This window comes from Agelaius phoeniceus, chromosome 6 (assembly GCF_051311805.1).
Source record: "Agelaius phoeniceus isolate bAgePho1 chromosome 6, bAgePho1.hap1, whole genome shotgun sequence".
Lineage (NCBI taxonomy): Eukaryota > Metazoa > Chordata > Aves > Passeriformes > Icteridae > Agelaius > Agelaius phoeniceus.
In genome coordinates, this window is record NC_135270.1 from 15125832 (window position 1) to 15140989 (window position 15158).

Consider the following 15158-nt stretch of genomic DNA (forward strand, 5'->3'; position numbering starts at 1 on the left):
CTTATGACTGACAGCATTTCCTCTTGTGAAAATATGTTTTTATAAATATGTATGTATGTGTATATAATTTTTTTCTCAGAGAGAATTGACTGGATTGTGTGGAAATTTTGATTTGAAGACAGTAAATGAACTGAGGACTCCAGATAATTTTGAATTAACAAACTCACAAGAGTTTGGAAACAGTTGGACAGCTGTAGAGGTACATGGCAAAAGAGAATGTGTTTACTAGTATATTTTGCTGGTAGATTTTTTTCCTGTTATATCATAAAATTCATTTTGAATGAAATCAGAAGCTAATTCCTGAAAGAACCAGTCAGGCAGCAATACAAATGATAATATCAGTGGTTCTTAAAGATGTCTTAATCTGTTAAAGAAAAGAAAAGAATTACCTTTTTTTGCTGCAGAGTGTTTAGAGAGTAAAGAAAAATGTTGTAACAATATTTTTGAATGTTTTTTATTACATTTGAACAATAAAGTAGTGGGATTTCTGTATAATGGAAGAATGTTGAGTTCGCTTTAGAGTGTGTTGACAGTTTAACTGATGTTTTCATAGCTGGGAAACATTTTACTGTGCAGCCATTGCAATGGAAAGAAAAAAGTTCTCTGTGCCTCTCTGGTACCTCTGATGAGACCCATAAGTATGTGTGTGTTTTTCTGCTGCTTTCAGTGGAATGTTTCTTCAAATGGTGTTGTTTTCCATCTCTTCTTCATTAGCATTAGCTTTTAACACTATATCTTAGTCCTGCTTTAGTTTCATAAATGATGCATTTGTTTCACATTTTGCATCTTTCTAAAAAAATAAAAAGCACAAAAATATGCTTTGCAAGTTCACAACACAAAGTGGTTATGAAAAATTACTCACCTTCATTTTGCTTCCCGGGTTAGTGTGTTGACAGCTCTGACATTCGAAATCCGTGCAGTTTGAACCCCCTTAGAGAGCCGTTTGCCAAGAAGGAGTGTGGGATACTGCTCAGTGAAGCATTTGAAGCTTGCCACCCAGTGGTGAGTTGTAGTCCTGTATATAAACAAGTGACATCGAACATAGCACCAGAGAAATGTTACTCTTCAACGTGAAGCTCTTTGTTATTAATGAAGAAAAAAAGTCACCTGATTTGGGGTATTTTCTTTTTAATCACAAGCATTATTCGTGTAGGCATAACCACTTGCTTGCTTTTCATGAAATGTGTTACATGGCATGCACATTTTTCATGCATATATAAATAAATGTATTGAATGGGCACTGTCAGATGGGAAAAACTCATTTCTGGAAAACTTACTCAAGTGTAGATCCGTGTAGAATGTGTAACATTTCAGTAAGCAAATTAACGTTGACAGTTCTCTTTGAAATTTTGTCATTTAAGACTTGAAGATACTGTAAGGGAAAATGACAAATTCTTGTGTGAAATTGCCTGATAATATGAAGAGAATATTAACTCCTTGCACATCAAGAAGAGCTTTCCATCTACTTTGATTTCTTACATTTTATGTGCATCTGACTTCCTTAAAATGTCTGAGTTTCACTGATTTGTGGTCAGTTTAGTCTCTTATTTCATAAGGTTTTTCACAGTTTATTAGGGCTTAGATATTACAAAACACTATAAAACACAAGCCCACATCAGTATCTTAACGTGCCTGTTCTTCATGAGTCGGTGATTTAATTGTGTTGCTAAGTGCTGGACAAGATTTTATGGTGTGTCCCTGTGAACATTTTTTCTCACGTTCCAGGAAGCATTGAGAGTGAAATCTTTAATACTTCCAAGTTGGATATATTGCCTTTTGGAAGAGCCACAGCTTTGTGCCGAGGTGTTGCTTGGCAGTTCCTGTAGGAGTGTTTTTGATGAGCAATATTTTCATTTCCAGATTGACGTCACCTGGTTTTACTCCAACTGCTTGACAGACACTTGTGGCTGTAACCAAGGTGGTGACTGTGAGTGTTTCTGTACAAGTGTCTCAGCCTATGCCCATCAGTGCTGCCAGCACGGAGTTGCTGTGGACTGGAGGTCTCCCAGGGTGTGCCGTAAGTTTGTTTAACCAGCACTACCAAGGGCTGCCCCTGCCCTGCATTCGTGGCAGCCAGACCCAAAAAATCAGTCACAACAGCTGACCTGGGGCCATGAATTGAATCTAAGCCTCACTGGTGCCTCTCACTCCAGTTTCATTCTGGTCTAGCTGGGTTATGTGCTTTTTCTGTGTTTGTGAGTGATACTTTTCTACTTTTAATCCCTTTGTCCTTTGATGTCAAAGGAGAGAACATGGGAAATCTATATTAGGGTACAGCATGCATCCCTCAAACCAAAGGTGCAAAGTTCACAGTTCAAGTGATTTCCATCTTCAGGAGAACTTCACTTCTTAATAAGATCTGGTAAACATACATGCCTTATTAGAGCCCACAGAAAATGGGCTCTAATATGAAATGTAAAGGTCTTCTGAAGAAAAACAAGTAAGTTTTTAAGCTGGGCAGAGTCATTAGCTTAGGATTCCTCTCCAACAACTCTTAAAACTTAACAAAAAAAATCTGAGTCCCTTTTCTCTAACACCTAGTGGAAATGCCTAACAGGAGGCTGCCATTTCCCCAAAGATGGGAAAAAAAAAGGGGAGATGCAAAGAATGAAAGGAAACAAGCGTTTTTCTCGCTTTGCAGTTGTACAGAGAGTGTGCAGCAGGCTCAGGGTCACACAGCAAACTGGCCTCAGAGTGAGGGGGTTAGTCTTAACTTTGGATGGAGAAGGTGTGATTTAATGTGAAGCTCAGTCATAGCCACTAGAGGTCACAGAAAGACAGCTGTAGGTATGTAAGCTTGGGGAAGCAATGCTTTCTTTTCATCTGTGTAGTTTAAATTAGTATTTTATCTAAATATTTGGCAATAACTTTTTACTAAATGTTTGTGTATGTTCTAATTTGGCCAAGAATTTGGCTCACATCTTAATTGTAAAGGGGAGTAGAAAACTTACTTTATGTTTATCTATAGAATGCCTCTAACTGTATTTTTTTTCTTTTTTTTTAGCTTATGATTGTGAATATTTCAACAAAGGTAGGTTCTAAAGGAAGTGACAAAATATCAATAGAATCTTGGGGTTTTTTTAGTTTAAGGTTTAGCATCTTTGTATAAAAACAATTGTATTACTGAAAGCATTTGGGAATGTTATGTTGTTTAACTAGCCAAGATTGTTTTGCTGCTTTATTTTGGTTTTTCAAAGGCTTTTAATTTCATAATTCCTGGACCTCTCCCGAGAACGTGTGCCTAACTAATTTTCTTTGCAGTGATGGATGATGATTAAACAATTAAATCATGAAGTAATTAATGGAACATCAAGTGGAAAGTGCCAGTGGCACTACTTGTTTAAGGTGCAGTGCAGTTCAAAGCTGAACAGAGCCCGGTGGGTTGTTAAATCACTCACAGACTCCTGTGCAGCCTCCAGAGGGAGGTAGTGTTAATCTATGGCAACTTTTTTGTCCCCAGAGGGGAACAGCTCTCCTTTTAGGTCTGTCTGACCCAGCCTGGAGTGACCAGCATTGCTGCTGCATTGGGGTGGCTGTCAGAGAGGGGTGCAAACCTTGGGGAAGGTGCTGGACCATGCCTTGAACCTGCATTGGGTGCTCTAGTGCTGTGTTAGCCCTGCAACCCATATTCAGGCTATTTCCCAATCACCCTGCCTATGTCTGCACAGTCAGATGTGACACACAAAGCAGCCTGGTGTGAGGAAGGGCCAGGGCTCCTGCTGTTTATGCTGTAACTCTTTATCAAGCTCATGTAGAAGCCTGCCTATCCACATGACACGGAGTATCTTGGTCTTCTGATCAATATTGCAGCAGCTCACTCCTGGAAAGGTCTCAGAAAAGGGACCAACTTAAATTAGGACAGACTTATGCAGTGCCAGGCCCAAAAAATATGGCCAAGAAGTGTGCCTTTTCTCATACACTGGCTCCTGAAAAGATTTTGAGTGGAGTCAAATCACTAATGCATGGGAATTTTATCTAAATCACCATTTAAAGACTTTCAATTATTTTAAATTAAGAATAGTTGATTATAAGAGGTGATTGAAGGTTTTAAGTTTTCTTTTTGGTTATTTTTTTTATAAAAGAAATACAGTCTGATAATAGACAATGTTAGTGCAGATAGACTGCAGATGCAGTGCCTCTAAGATCTGTGGTGAAGGTGAAGCTAGATGATCACACATACTTTTAAGGTGTGTTATTACCTTTATTTGTTACTTAATTCTCACTGACGGAAAGTAGTGGAATGAGTGGAGATTTGTGCATTTGACCAGCCTTGAAATAAACATGGTTATTTATACTTCTTTCTTTGTGTTTTTGTACTCTTTGCTAATCCAGTTCATCAGTATTCAACGTAGAATGTTTCAGAGCTGTCAGTGGACAAAAAAAAAAAATCATCTCCATGCTGAATATTTTCTTGTCTACATAACTTAGAGTAGGATGACCCAGAACTACTTTGTTTTGGAGGCAGGAAGATTAGGAAGTTGTCTTAGACCAGAAAGAAGTTTTCTCCATGTAACTTTGTATGAATCCAGAGTGAGATAATTCTAGTCCTACAAGAAGCAGAGGCCTTTGGTCAAGGGAAATCCTCAGCTGGTGGCTGTGGTCCCTCAACTTTTGAGTGGGCCTGAGATGGGATACTTAAACATATGTATCCAGAGCAGTGCATGTTTTAAGTAGTAATTTAAAACATGTTTTTCAACTCCCTGCACTGAAGGTAAAGAGATCTTTGTACATGTTTAGGTGGGCATGGACCTGTGTCCTAACTGGCTACCTTTTCATGCCATTAGAATTTAAAGCTCTACTTGTAATGCAGCATCCTTAGATTTCAAAACTCTTAATAAATGTTAAGATTTTGGGGAACCAGAGTATGAAGGCAACCTGCAAATTGCAGTCCAAAATTGTAACCTGTTGGAACAGATTTTAAGAGTCAATGCTATTAATTTCCCAGCTGATAGCTGCAGTTATCTCAGATGTAGGCTTGCCATTTTACCATGTGGGTAAAATGGTAATGAGGTGAACTGCTCAGGTGAGGCATAAAATGCCTACTTTTAACAGGGAACCTAACAAAAAGATTTTCAAACATTTAAAAATAAACTCTAAACTATTTTTCTGTAATAAAGTGTGATCTAAATGAGAAGGTGTGGCATTTTAAGGTTTAAAAATGAATTTGCGTATTTTTGGCTTTTTTAACTTATAGATAAAATACGACCATTCTTTGCTTATGATGCTGATTTCTTCCTCTCTTACTTCACAAGTAAGACTTCACTGTTCAAGGAGTCTTTTGATGCTTGTTGACAACAAAAGTTTATTCTCTGCAATATGCTTTATGTTTTGGACATTAATAAAATAGGTTTTAAAAAGTAGTAAGAAGTGTATAATTAGTTCAACCATACAAATAAGTAGTTTGAAAGGGACTAATAACCAAGGGACCAGCTAACTTTGAAACCAAAGCATATGAGAGGGACAAAAAGGAGAAGCTGATGATGAGTCTTGAAAATTGAAAGTAGGTATTCTTGATAGCTTTCAGAACATGTATTTTCTAAAAAAGGTTTGTTTTGGTTTTCTTTCAAGTTTAGTGCATGGCACCTAGATCTGTTTGCAGTGGTGAGATGTGTTTTTCTTCATGTGCTCTGCCCTAAAGCTTAGAGCTCAGGCATTTGGGACACTTGACATGAAAAATAATTGGTTTTCTCCTCCACAGCACTGGGAAAAGGCCCATACAAACTGGTCAGCTTTTTGGATGGAAGATTTGTAGTAGCAGCAAACTTGGTGGACGGTGTTGTTTTCCCTGTCAAAGAAGATGATGTTGTTCCTGGGCATGTAGTGAGCTTCATGCTGACTTCAGGACTTTATAAACCCAAAGCACATGGTAAAGTCATAACAACCTAGCTTCTTAAATAAGACAGAGTAGACTCTGCCCTTGTGTTTAAGAATAAACCTGAGTTAAAAATTTCTTGCTTTATCAATCAGTTGAATGTGCACTTTAATGTCTGCTAAGATTTTTGTTGGTGGATTTTAGATTGTAGCTTTGTAAGCAGTTGAAAAGCAGCTGCCTCCCCACACGCCAGCCTTCAGAAGCACCAAACTGGTATTGCAGCCCAGTAATCTGTGTGCTGCTCCCTTTACCTCTCCTCTGGTGGAAGTGGGAAAGAATGGGAGAGAAATGTTGTAAGGAAAGTGCTCCCCACCTCCCTTGCTCTGCCACCATCACTCATTGTCTGCCCACACACACAGAGATGCCCTTTGGCACTGACTGAGCTCTGTAAGGGTGAGTGCTGCAAATCTGTCTCCTTTGGGTCCCAACTTCAGTTTCCCCTGAAGGAAACTTCCTTCTTCATCAGATGAAAGGTGTGTTGCACACCTTCAGGTATGTGCAGAAAGCCTACAAGAGTGTATCCAGCATTTGTGACATTAATTAAATGCTGAAGTTGTCTGCATACACAGCTTTAATGCCCACAGAGCACTAGGGTATCAATGGCTTTACTGACCCTAATGAGTCCCCTAATGAGCTCTTTGGGTAACCTGAAGGTGGTTTTGTGTCACTTAAAAAATTATAAGTGTTTGATTACTAACACTGCTGTCTGTAGAACTTAGACAAGAGCTCATGTAACAGAATAGCTGGGGATAGATTTCTTTTATTAGTCACAGTTTTGAGGTACTTGTACATTGTATTCAATTTATGTTTGGAAAGGGAAGGTCAGTCCTACTGTTCTGTTCCCCTATAAAAATTCCATTCTGTCTTGGAATTTAACCTGGCAAATAGAGTTTGTGCCTTATGGTCCAGTTTGAGCAAATGTAATTTCATCATTTGGTCACGAGGAATTTGCACAATCAATATGCTGTATCATTATAGGACATTCATGCCTCTTTGGTACCTCAGCAAAATGCATGTCTTACCAGTTTCAGGCATTCCTGGACAATGGAGAGTTAGGGACATTAATGCACTGATTGGCTGTACAGCAGGTGTTAAAAATCACCCTGACTTTGTTACTTAACAAAGAGCTGCTTGCTACAGACAATTCATAAAAAGACATTCACTAGTACTGCTAGGTTTTTCTGATTATCTGAAGCTTTTGTGCTCAGAGAACAAGGTGGTCTTCCAGAAGTGTTATGCTAGAATGTGATAATATATCCTTTTAATAGAGATCATTTGTTTTCTAAGCTTTTTTTTAAGAAATGCTAGCCAGTCCTGGGGGGTTAGTTGATTTTACAGTAGATTAATGGTTGTTTTCAAGAGACTAGCAAAGTTTACAGCAAAATAGAATGAAGTAATTCTGTGAGCAACAGATGCCTGTAACAGGCTCAAGACCCGATGCCCTGCCATTGGCTGTGCAGAGGCTGCTTGAAATCCGAAGTACTGCAGGGTAAGGTAACATGAGGGAACATTTGCCAGAAAAAAGACTTTCTGTTCTTAAAGGGAGAGCTAGAGAGCTGAATGCAAAATACGGTTTCCTAATTTATTTTTAATGAAAGGCTGAGCTTTTAAGCTGTCAATTCCTGATGGCAAATGTTACTTTTAAATCTAGTTAGATGGAGTTAAAGTTTTTATTAAACAAATGGCTTAGTAAAGACTGTAAATTAAGTTCTGCTTGACTGCAGGGCTATATTCCTTTATCCTGGTGTGGGCAATGTCTCAATCTCTTTGTATTCCTGTTGGAATCTGTAGAGTATTTAGAAAACTTAATAATCATCACAATCTAGCACTCTGAAATCCATACATAGTGCATTTTCTTACAAGATTCAGGCTGTTTTCACTGATAAGGCCAAAGCCAATTTTCATTCCTCATGCTACTAGAGGCAGTAGTGGTACATTACAATGAACTTAGTTTATTATGCATTTATCAGTAAATAAATAAGTTCTGTGTGCTCTCTTCTGTTTTATTTTTTCAGATTCTAGCTTGATTTCATTTGAAACAGCTGAGAGACCAAATTATTTTCTTCAGCTGGTCTCCAATAATACTCTTGTTGTTTCTAAATGGAAAAAATCGCAAGATTTTCACAACAGATCTACGTTTGTCATTCACAAGAACACGTGGCTGTCGGGATACAGTTCCTTTGAGTCATTTGCAAAACCAGGATTTTTCATCCACATTTCAGCCTCTTCAGTTGGGCTTTTGAAGTACCATCATTCAGAGGAGTTCAGACTGTCAACCCTTTTTAAACTTGTAGGTAGGTAATTGCACTTCAATGTTATGGACAGCAGTTTTCTCCCTGTACAAATCCAGGCTAAATGGTGTTGTTATTTTCAGAGGTGATGAGATTGCTTACCTCTCCCCTACATTACTGGGAGCTGTGCGAACTCTGGGACATCCAGCCTCAAAATATTTTTCCCTGAGCATTGTAGTGAAGATGAGATTCTGTTTTCTTGTGAAAAGCCATTCAATAGCTTAACACACATTTGCCAAACATGTTTGGAAATACATATCATAGTGTACAGTTTCTGGGCAATACTTGCTGTGGAGGTAGTAAGGAAATTCTTTAGGAGTAGAACATTCATACTCGTAAAAAATAGATTCACAAAGGGAATAAAAAAGAACAGATCTCTAAAATTTTAAGTGTGTAGACAACATTTTCTCTCCTTTGCCTCCTGCCAAGAGAGAGATTTCTGTACAGTGAATTCTCTTTGCTAACCCTGTGGCCTCATCAGGAGTAATGCCATCCAGTGCTGAGGACGTGGCCTGTAGGCTACACTTTCCAAACCTCATTTTCTCCTGAAAAATACCTTTTATCCACTACCCCCTCAGAAATGAGGTATCTGTTGGGATGTTAACCAGTAGTGCTTCAGTCATCATCTAACTGGGGGTATTCACCCCTTCTTGGCGATACAGATATTCATTTCCCTAATGTTGCTTGAACAGATACAGCTTTTGAATACAAAACAGACTGCTGTGAGGGTATTTCTACTTACTTGTGAGATTCCCATTGTCTTAATAGTTACATTCCACTGAGACATTAGGATCAGAAATGAAGATATTCACTCTGAGGATCGTTTCTTAGGAACTGGCCGCAGATGTTGCCCCTACAAGAGCTGATGATAAAACCACACTAAAAAATCATGTAATTCAAGCTATTTTTAGTTCTGTTTGGTGTGTTTGTTTGTTTGTTGTTTGTATTTTTATATCAGTAAGGAAAAGAAATAATAAGAATTGCAGTTTTTACATTCCTAAATAACTGGAACCATCCACTGAAATGAAGGTGGCTTTGGAGGTCAGGAAAAACATGCAAGTTATATCAGTGTATAAAATAAAGCAAAAGAGATTATTCATTTAATTATTCTTTGCTTTAGCTTTTACTTGCCTTAACACATTAGATACATCAAACATATTCATTTATGAGATTCAGTGACAACAATTACTTGCTGAAACCAAGTGTCGTATATATAATTCCAAAATCACTGCAAGTGATTATGTTCTAAAAATTTTATTGTGCTGTAGTTTTCAATGCATTAACTATTTGTTTATTTATTTAGCAGAAGTATTTTAATGTGTTCCTGGCAATACCATGTTTTAAAATCAGTTGTTCATTCTCTGAACAACTGAAGTGTATTTTACAAGCAAAGAAAGAAAATTACATACTATATAAAATAAAGCATGGCCTGGCCATGTTGTACGGTGACCATGTTGAATTGTGGCACAGACAAACCTGAAGCAACCTCTGATTTCTGTGACAGAAGAGGCCAACTGTATGCCTTGTGGACCTTCGTGTTATCAAAACACTGAATTAAAGTGTTAATGGTGTCATTGTGAATCTGCCCATGTTTTGCAGTACATTACACTGACAGCCTAATGCAGCTGTTGACTGGCACACTCCAACTTCAGAAAAATGACAGATTTTGTCGTTGCCAAATGCCTGTTGCCTCTTGACAAATGCTTGTAATCACAGAGCTGTTGAGGTTTTTGAGCGGCAGAATTAGAGGGATAATGCTATTACCAGGATGTTCGTACAGCATTTCAAGCAAGGCACTTTTTTGGGACATAACAAAAATATCTCCTTAGTCTTTTATCTTTGAGGGAGGAATGAAGAAGTTTAAACCATGTTCCAATTCTCAGTGGTCATCCATTAACACAGAATGGTATGTCTTTTCAAGTGTGAAGTCTTTACCCTCCAGTCATTATACCGAAAAATCCTATTTATGCCGATGGAAAACTAAAACAATTTACCTCAGCAAGTGGGATCAGATCAAATGATCAAGAGGTATTTCATTAATCACCACATCCGAGGGCTTGGGTTTCAGAGTTTTATAAGCAGAGGAGCATAGGGCTCCAATCTTTCTCCAGTGTGCTCTCACAAGGGCCAGCCTGCTGATGTCGGGTAATTACATGGTCTAAAAATACAGCAGCATTTGTTTAAGTTAATGGAAAAGTTACACCAGCTCCAGAGTGCGCAGGCAAAAGCGTATTGGGTTTCCTGCTGACTATTGTAAATGCTTTGCATATTAGATCAGAAACTCTTGAACCGGGAGCAGCAGCTATTCCTGCGGAATCAGAGGATAAATATCAGGAGCAGAATAATAGGCCCAGTAAATCCCCTTGGCCAGAAAGCTCCTCATGAGACTTCTTCGTGCCCTGTGACGCACTTGCACAAGGAAGAATTTGAAGTGACCTGATCACCACAGCAGTAGACACATGTCTGTTTAAAGTCAGCTGACGAGTCACTTTTTCCAGTTTCATCGCAATAAATATTGTCACATTGGGACACGCCAAGGCTGGGAAGCGTTTGCCATGAGAAGTCACTTCAGCTTTAAAACTGGGTTATTTTCATTATACTTTACTTTTTCTGCTGTCCTGTTCCCATAAACGTTTGAGGAAATTGAATAGGAAACAGAATTTTGATATGTAGTGTGTACTTATTTGCAAGAAAATATGTTTTTGCATTCTATTCAGGAATTATTTTGCTGGCAAGTAAATTGGTATGCATTCAGTCAAAAGAAAGAATACCCGTACTCTTACCAGATGGACAAGCACCAAGGTGTCATGTAAGAGCCATCAATTGCCATTTGAGATTGCTGGGAAATCATTTAATGTAGGGAATTTATGACCTTTTTATAGGTATAGCTGCTGTTTTCTTACCCTTTTTAAAAATAATATGCTCAAACTAGTTAGCTTTTATCATTCACATGATTGCCACCCATTTAGGATCACTATGAATTATTTTTGTCTGTTATGAAAATGTGACTTGCCCCATATAAATTCTGCAATAAAGTATTTAATAAGGCTAGTTATGTGCTTTAATAGCTAACTTGCTGTAAATACAAGGCCTGTTTTAGAGAATTTTCAGCTAAAATTAAAATATCAAGATGCACTAAGTATAGGCCCACTGCATAGAGGCATTTTTCAGTGTTTAAGTTTGATACAGAGCACTTTTAATCTTGGTTTTTTAATTAACTCCGTCACATTCAGAAACGTGGTGCAAAACTGAAAATTAAATTAACTTTGATGAATAAGTTTTTTACAAAACCATCTTTTTACCTTCAGTCGGTTTTACACATGATATTACCAACTACTTTAACATCAATTTACTCTAATCTACTTCCAGCAGTAGATTTCATTTTCTGGAGTGTCCTGATTCACTCATAACGAGTTACTGTTGAGTTTAATTTGAGCTCATGTGCTTTGTTGGCCCAAAAGTTCATGACGTGGGCCCTGGGGCTGGGAAATGCTGAGCAACTGCGGCTGTACCTGCAGATCCCACGTGTGCCACTGAACACATCTGCCCAGTAGCTCCTGCAATCAGACTGAGCTTTCTGTACCATAACATCTTTCCTTTTTATGCTGCAAACACAAACATTTGACCTACCATGTTTGGCTGAATAAATAGGAGGAGATTAAAGAGTTGTGTTAACGTTGTAATAGCAAACTGAACCATATGTAGATGAGAGGCAGGTAATTGCACTCTGCTTCCAGTGATGTTTTGGCTGGGCACAAAGTTTAGTTTTTCCAGTGATATTTGCTTACATTTCTCGTTGCAGAAACTTAGAAGTCATGAGCAGGGTTTGATACTCATTTGTGTGTGTGTTAAGTGGGTAGATAGGATTTCATGTTTCTAAACTTGTAACTGAGGAGATAGGCAATCTAAGTTACCAAGCAGAGTTTTGCCTCCATTATAAATAGAACTAATTCTAAAGCAATTTTTGTGCCTACTAGATTTTTTAAAAATTTTGTGTTAAAGTAGCAAAAAAAAAAAGAAAAAAATCATCAGGTAAGAATGAAAATCCAAATACTTTATTTTTTAAATTATTTTTTAGACATTTATTTTAAATACAACCTTTTATGAACGCTGGAACATTTCAAATTTTAGGGTTTGTTTTTAAGTAAATAGCCATTTTTTGAGCATAACTTGGAATTGTTCATATTATAGAGACTCTAACAATGGCAAATCTTGTCCCTGTGACATAAAAGTCAGCATAGAAAATTAAGGTCAGGTGCTTGTGAACAGTAAGAATTGTCAACTCACAAAAAGAAGTGGCCAGGGTACTAAGAAAGGTGGTTGTGGCTCAGCAGAACCTTGTGATCTGTCGGTGATAAAATAGCAAAAATCTTCATTAAATGGTAGCAACTTCTGTTGTTATCCCAGTTTTAGTTTTGAAAGCCATGAAGAAGAAAATCATAAATTGCAGGGAAGAAAATGCTTCTCTGATGTTCTAGAAGGCGTGAAAGCAATGGAGTTGGGAAATATCTTTTAATGTGTTGTCTTTGGCCGTGTTCATACCTGTGCTCCCACAAGGGGTTCCTGCTGTCCTGTGGCATGTTGATGTCCTCAGCTCCTGTTGGGTAAGGGAACCGTGGGCTCAGCTGGGGCCACTGCCACCCAGGACATCAGTCACCACTTGGGGAAGGATTTGCTGTGTCACCCTGTCAACAGGAGACAAATGCTGGTAGGCTTGACAGGGAGACACATGGCTATCTCCAGATGCCATGACAAATCCTTTTGAGGAACACATGCCTGGTACGAGAAGCTTGATTCATTGTCTGTAAACTGCAAATCATTGTTCTGTGGTGAGGGAACTCTGCTGGTGCTCAGGCTGCAGTAAGCTCGTGTTACTGGTTGCTGGAAGGGGAATTTAAGTATTAAAAAAATGGGAAGCATGTGGTGGAGGTGGTTGAACAGGCCAAGTGACCTCAGCCACTCCTCATGTGGCTTTCTCTCAAGGCCCTTCACCATCTTCATTGCTCCTTTGGGTACTCTCTAACAGCTGAATGTCCTTTTTTTATATTGTGGTGACCAAAACTGCACACAGGGCTTGAGGTGAGGCTGCACCAGTGCAGAGCAGGTGTGTGTGTGCTGTTTTTTGTTTTGTTTTGCTTTATAGTAGCTTGATCCTTGGGATGCTGAGGGGTTCCAGAAGTTTGGTTGACAGCAGTGAAAACTCTAAATATGATGAATTATTGAACTGGTGTTTTCTTAATAAAGAATTTGCCCACAATTCATAAAAAAACACAGATATCATCATACCTTATGGGTTTACAGAGACATCCTGAGAACTTTCTGAGAAAAATGAAAACAATTCATACAAATACTCCGCTCTTTCTGTGGTGATTTGGTGTGCTCTTTAATGTAGTTTGTACACTAAAAACAGTGGTACAGCTTAGTCTTGCATACTCAATTCTCTAAAATCCCTTGATTGGAAAATTAAATTTCCTTTGGTTCTACAGATCTTTGAAAGCAATTTTTAATTACCAAGTTTACGAATTCTTTGTTGCCCACAGTTCTTTTTGTAGAAGTAGACACAAAATTTGTGGACAAGCATGACTTCATTCTTGACTGAAGGCAGCATTTATTTATATTTATTTATAGCATTCTCAACAAATGCTATGCATTTATGTGGTGATTCACCCTAAGTCCTACCAAGGCATGCAACACCACCAAACTCTGTGAGCTTCGTCTGTAGGAAATCTTGAGGAGAATGTGGCTATCATTTCATAAAAGTTCATTTGGAGAATCGGAGATGGTATGTTAATCCCAGCATTTGGGAGTGTTAATTCATGGCCACTTCTGCTAAATTGAGAAACTCATTCTTCATCAGGCTGCAGTCAGTTCTTCTGCAAACTTTTACTTTTATTGTGTTTGAAACTTACTCTGTGGTTAATGGTGTGGCCTTTTAACTCTATGGCCAGAGTTAAAAGTTGTGGATTTGTCTCCATACCAAATCTAGGGTAGTCTAATGAATGAGATTTCCTAGATTCAACTCGGATTTATTTGCTGTTATCACTACTTTTGGTGATTGCCTGTGCCAACATGTCTCTGATATGTTTTGTCTTTCTGCCATATGTCTTCTTTTTCTCCTTAAACCTTGTATTTCTGTAATGTATTTTCTTTTGTCCTTTACTACTCAACGAGTCCATGCATACAAGAGCTCATACATCAGTCACCAAAATATATGGCAAAAATTCCCTTTCTCCATTAGATTTATGTAACTGATATAGGTGTCAGTGGGATAAGATCACAGAAGAATTCAGTCACATGTACTTAACTCCTTATGAGAACATAATAAATGCATATTTTACTGTCATAAGAATTGCATTCTTAAAAGGAGTGACAAACTATGTTCCTGGATAAAATGAGATGTAAAAGGGGTAACACTAGATGGCAACATACATACCCTTTTGTCTGAGTTTGATTTCTATCTTTAAGAGAATTATTTTTATTTTAAGTTAATACGTTAATGGTTAATAATGACAGAGATAATTAATTATAAGTGCAGATTCCCTAAATTGCAGGAATAAAAATTTCTCAGTATCTTCATGGAAAATTTGACTGTCTTCAAAAAGATGTAAAAGAGCTACCCCTTGTATCTCAGTCAAGCAAAGATCAGGAAAACTTAAAAAATACTTCAAAAACACAAAAATTGACAGTCTTTCTAGGTAATCAGCATTTTCTTTCTGGTATTTATTGTAAACATTGTCTAAGAGCAGTTACTCTTTGTAGGCTCTGAACAATGTTGCTCTGAGCTCAGGTTTACCAGTTTAGAGGGGATTCTTATATGATGGTTGTCTTCTGCAGGCATGATTGTACAGGAAATGTTCCTGCCCTGCCCTGGCTGCTTCTAGAAGAGCTGGGGTGGGCTGCCCTAGTGCAGGGACTGAAATCCAGATATAGCATGTACATCTTGCAGGTGTTGGAAGAGCCACTGGGCTAATCCAGCTTTGTGCAGGAAACTTCTG

General features: G+C 38.1%; 1 protein-coding gene across 1 annotated transcript in view; it reads left to right on the forward strand.

Annotated features, from left to right (window-relative positions):
- The window catches only part of OTOG (otogelin), a 92997-nt gene that overhangs the window by 48737 nt on the left and 29102 nt on the right, over positions 1–15158 (forward strand). Inside the window, exons 28-33 of the mRNA XM_054635073.2 lie at positions 80–199; positions 886–1002; positions 1861–2017; positions 3005–3031; positions 5699–5866; positions 7888–8166. Of these exons, the coding sequence (XP_054491048.2) occupies positions 80–199; positions 886–1002; positions 1861–2017; positions 3005–3031; positions 5699–5866; positions 7888–8166 (868 nt within the window). The remainder of the gene's footprint in view (positions 1–79; positions 200–885; positions 1003–1860; positions 2018–3004; positions 3032–5698; positions 5867–7887; positions 8167–15158) is intronic.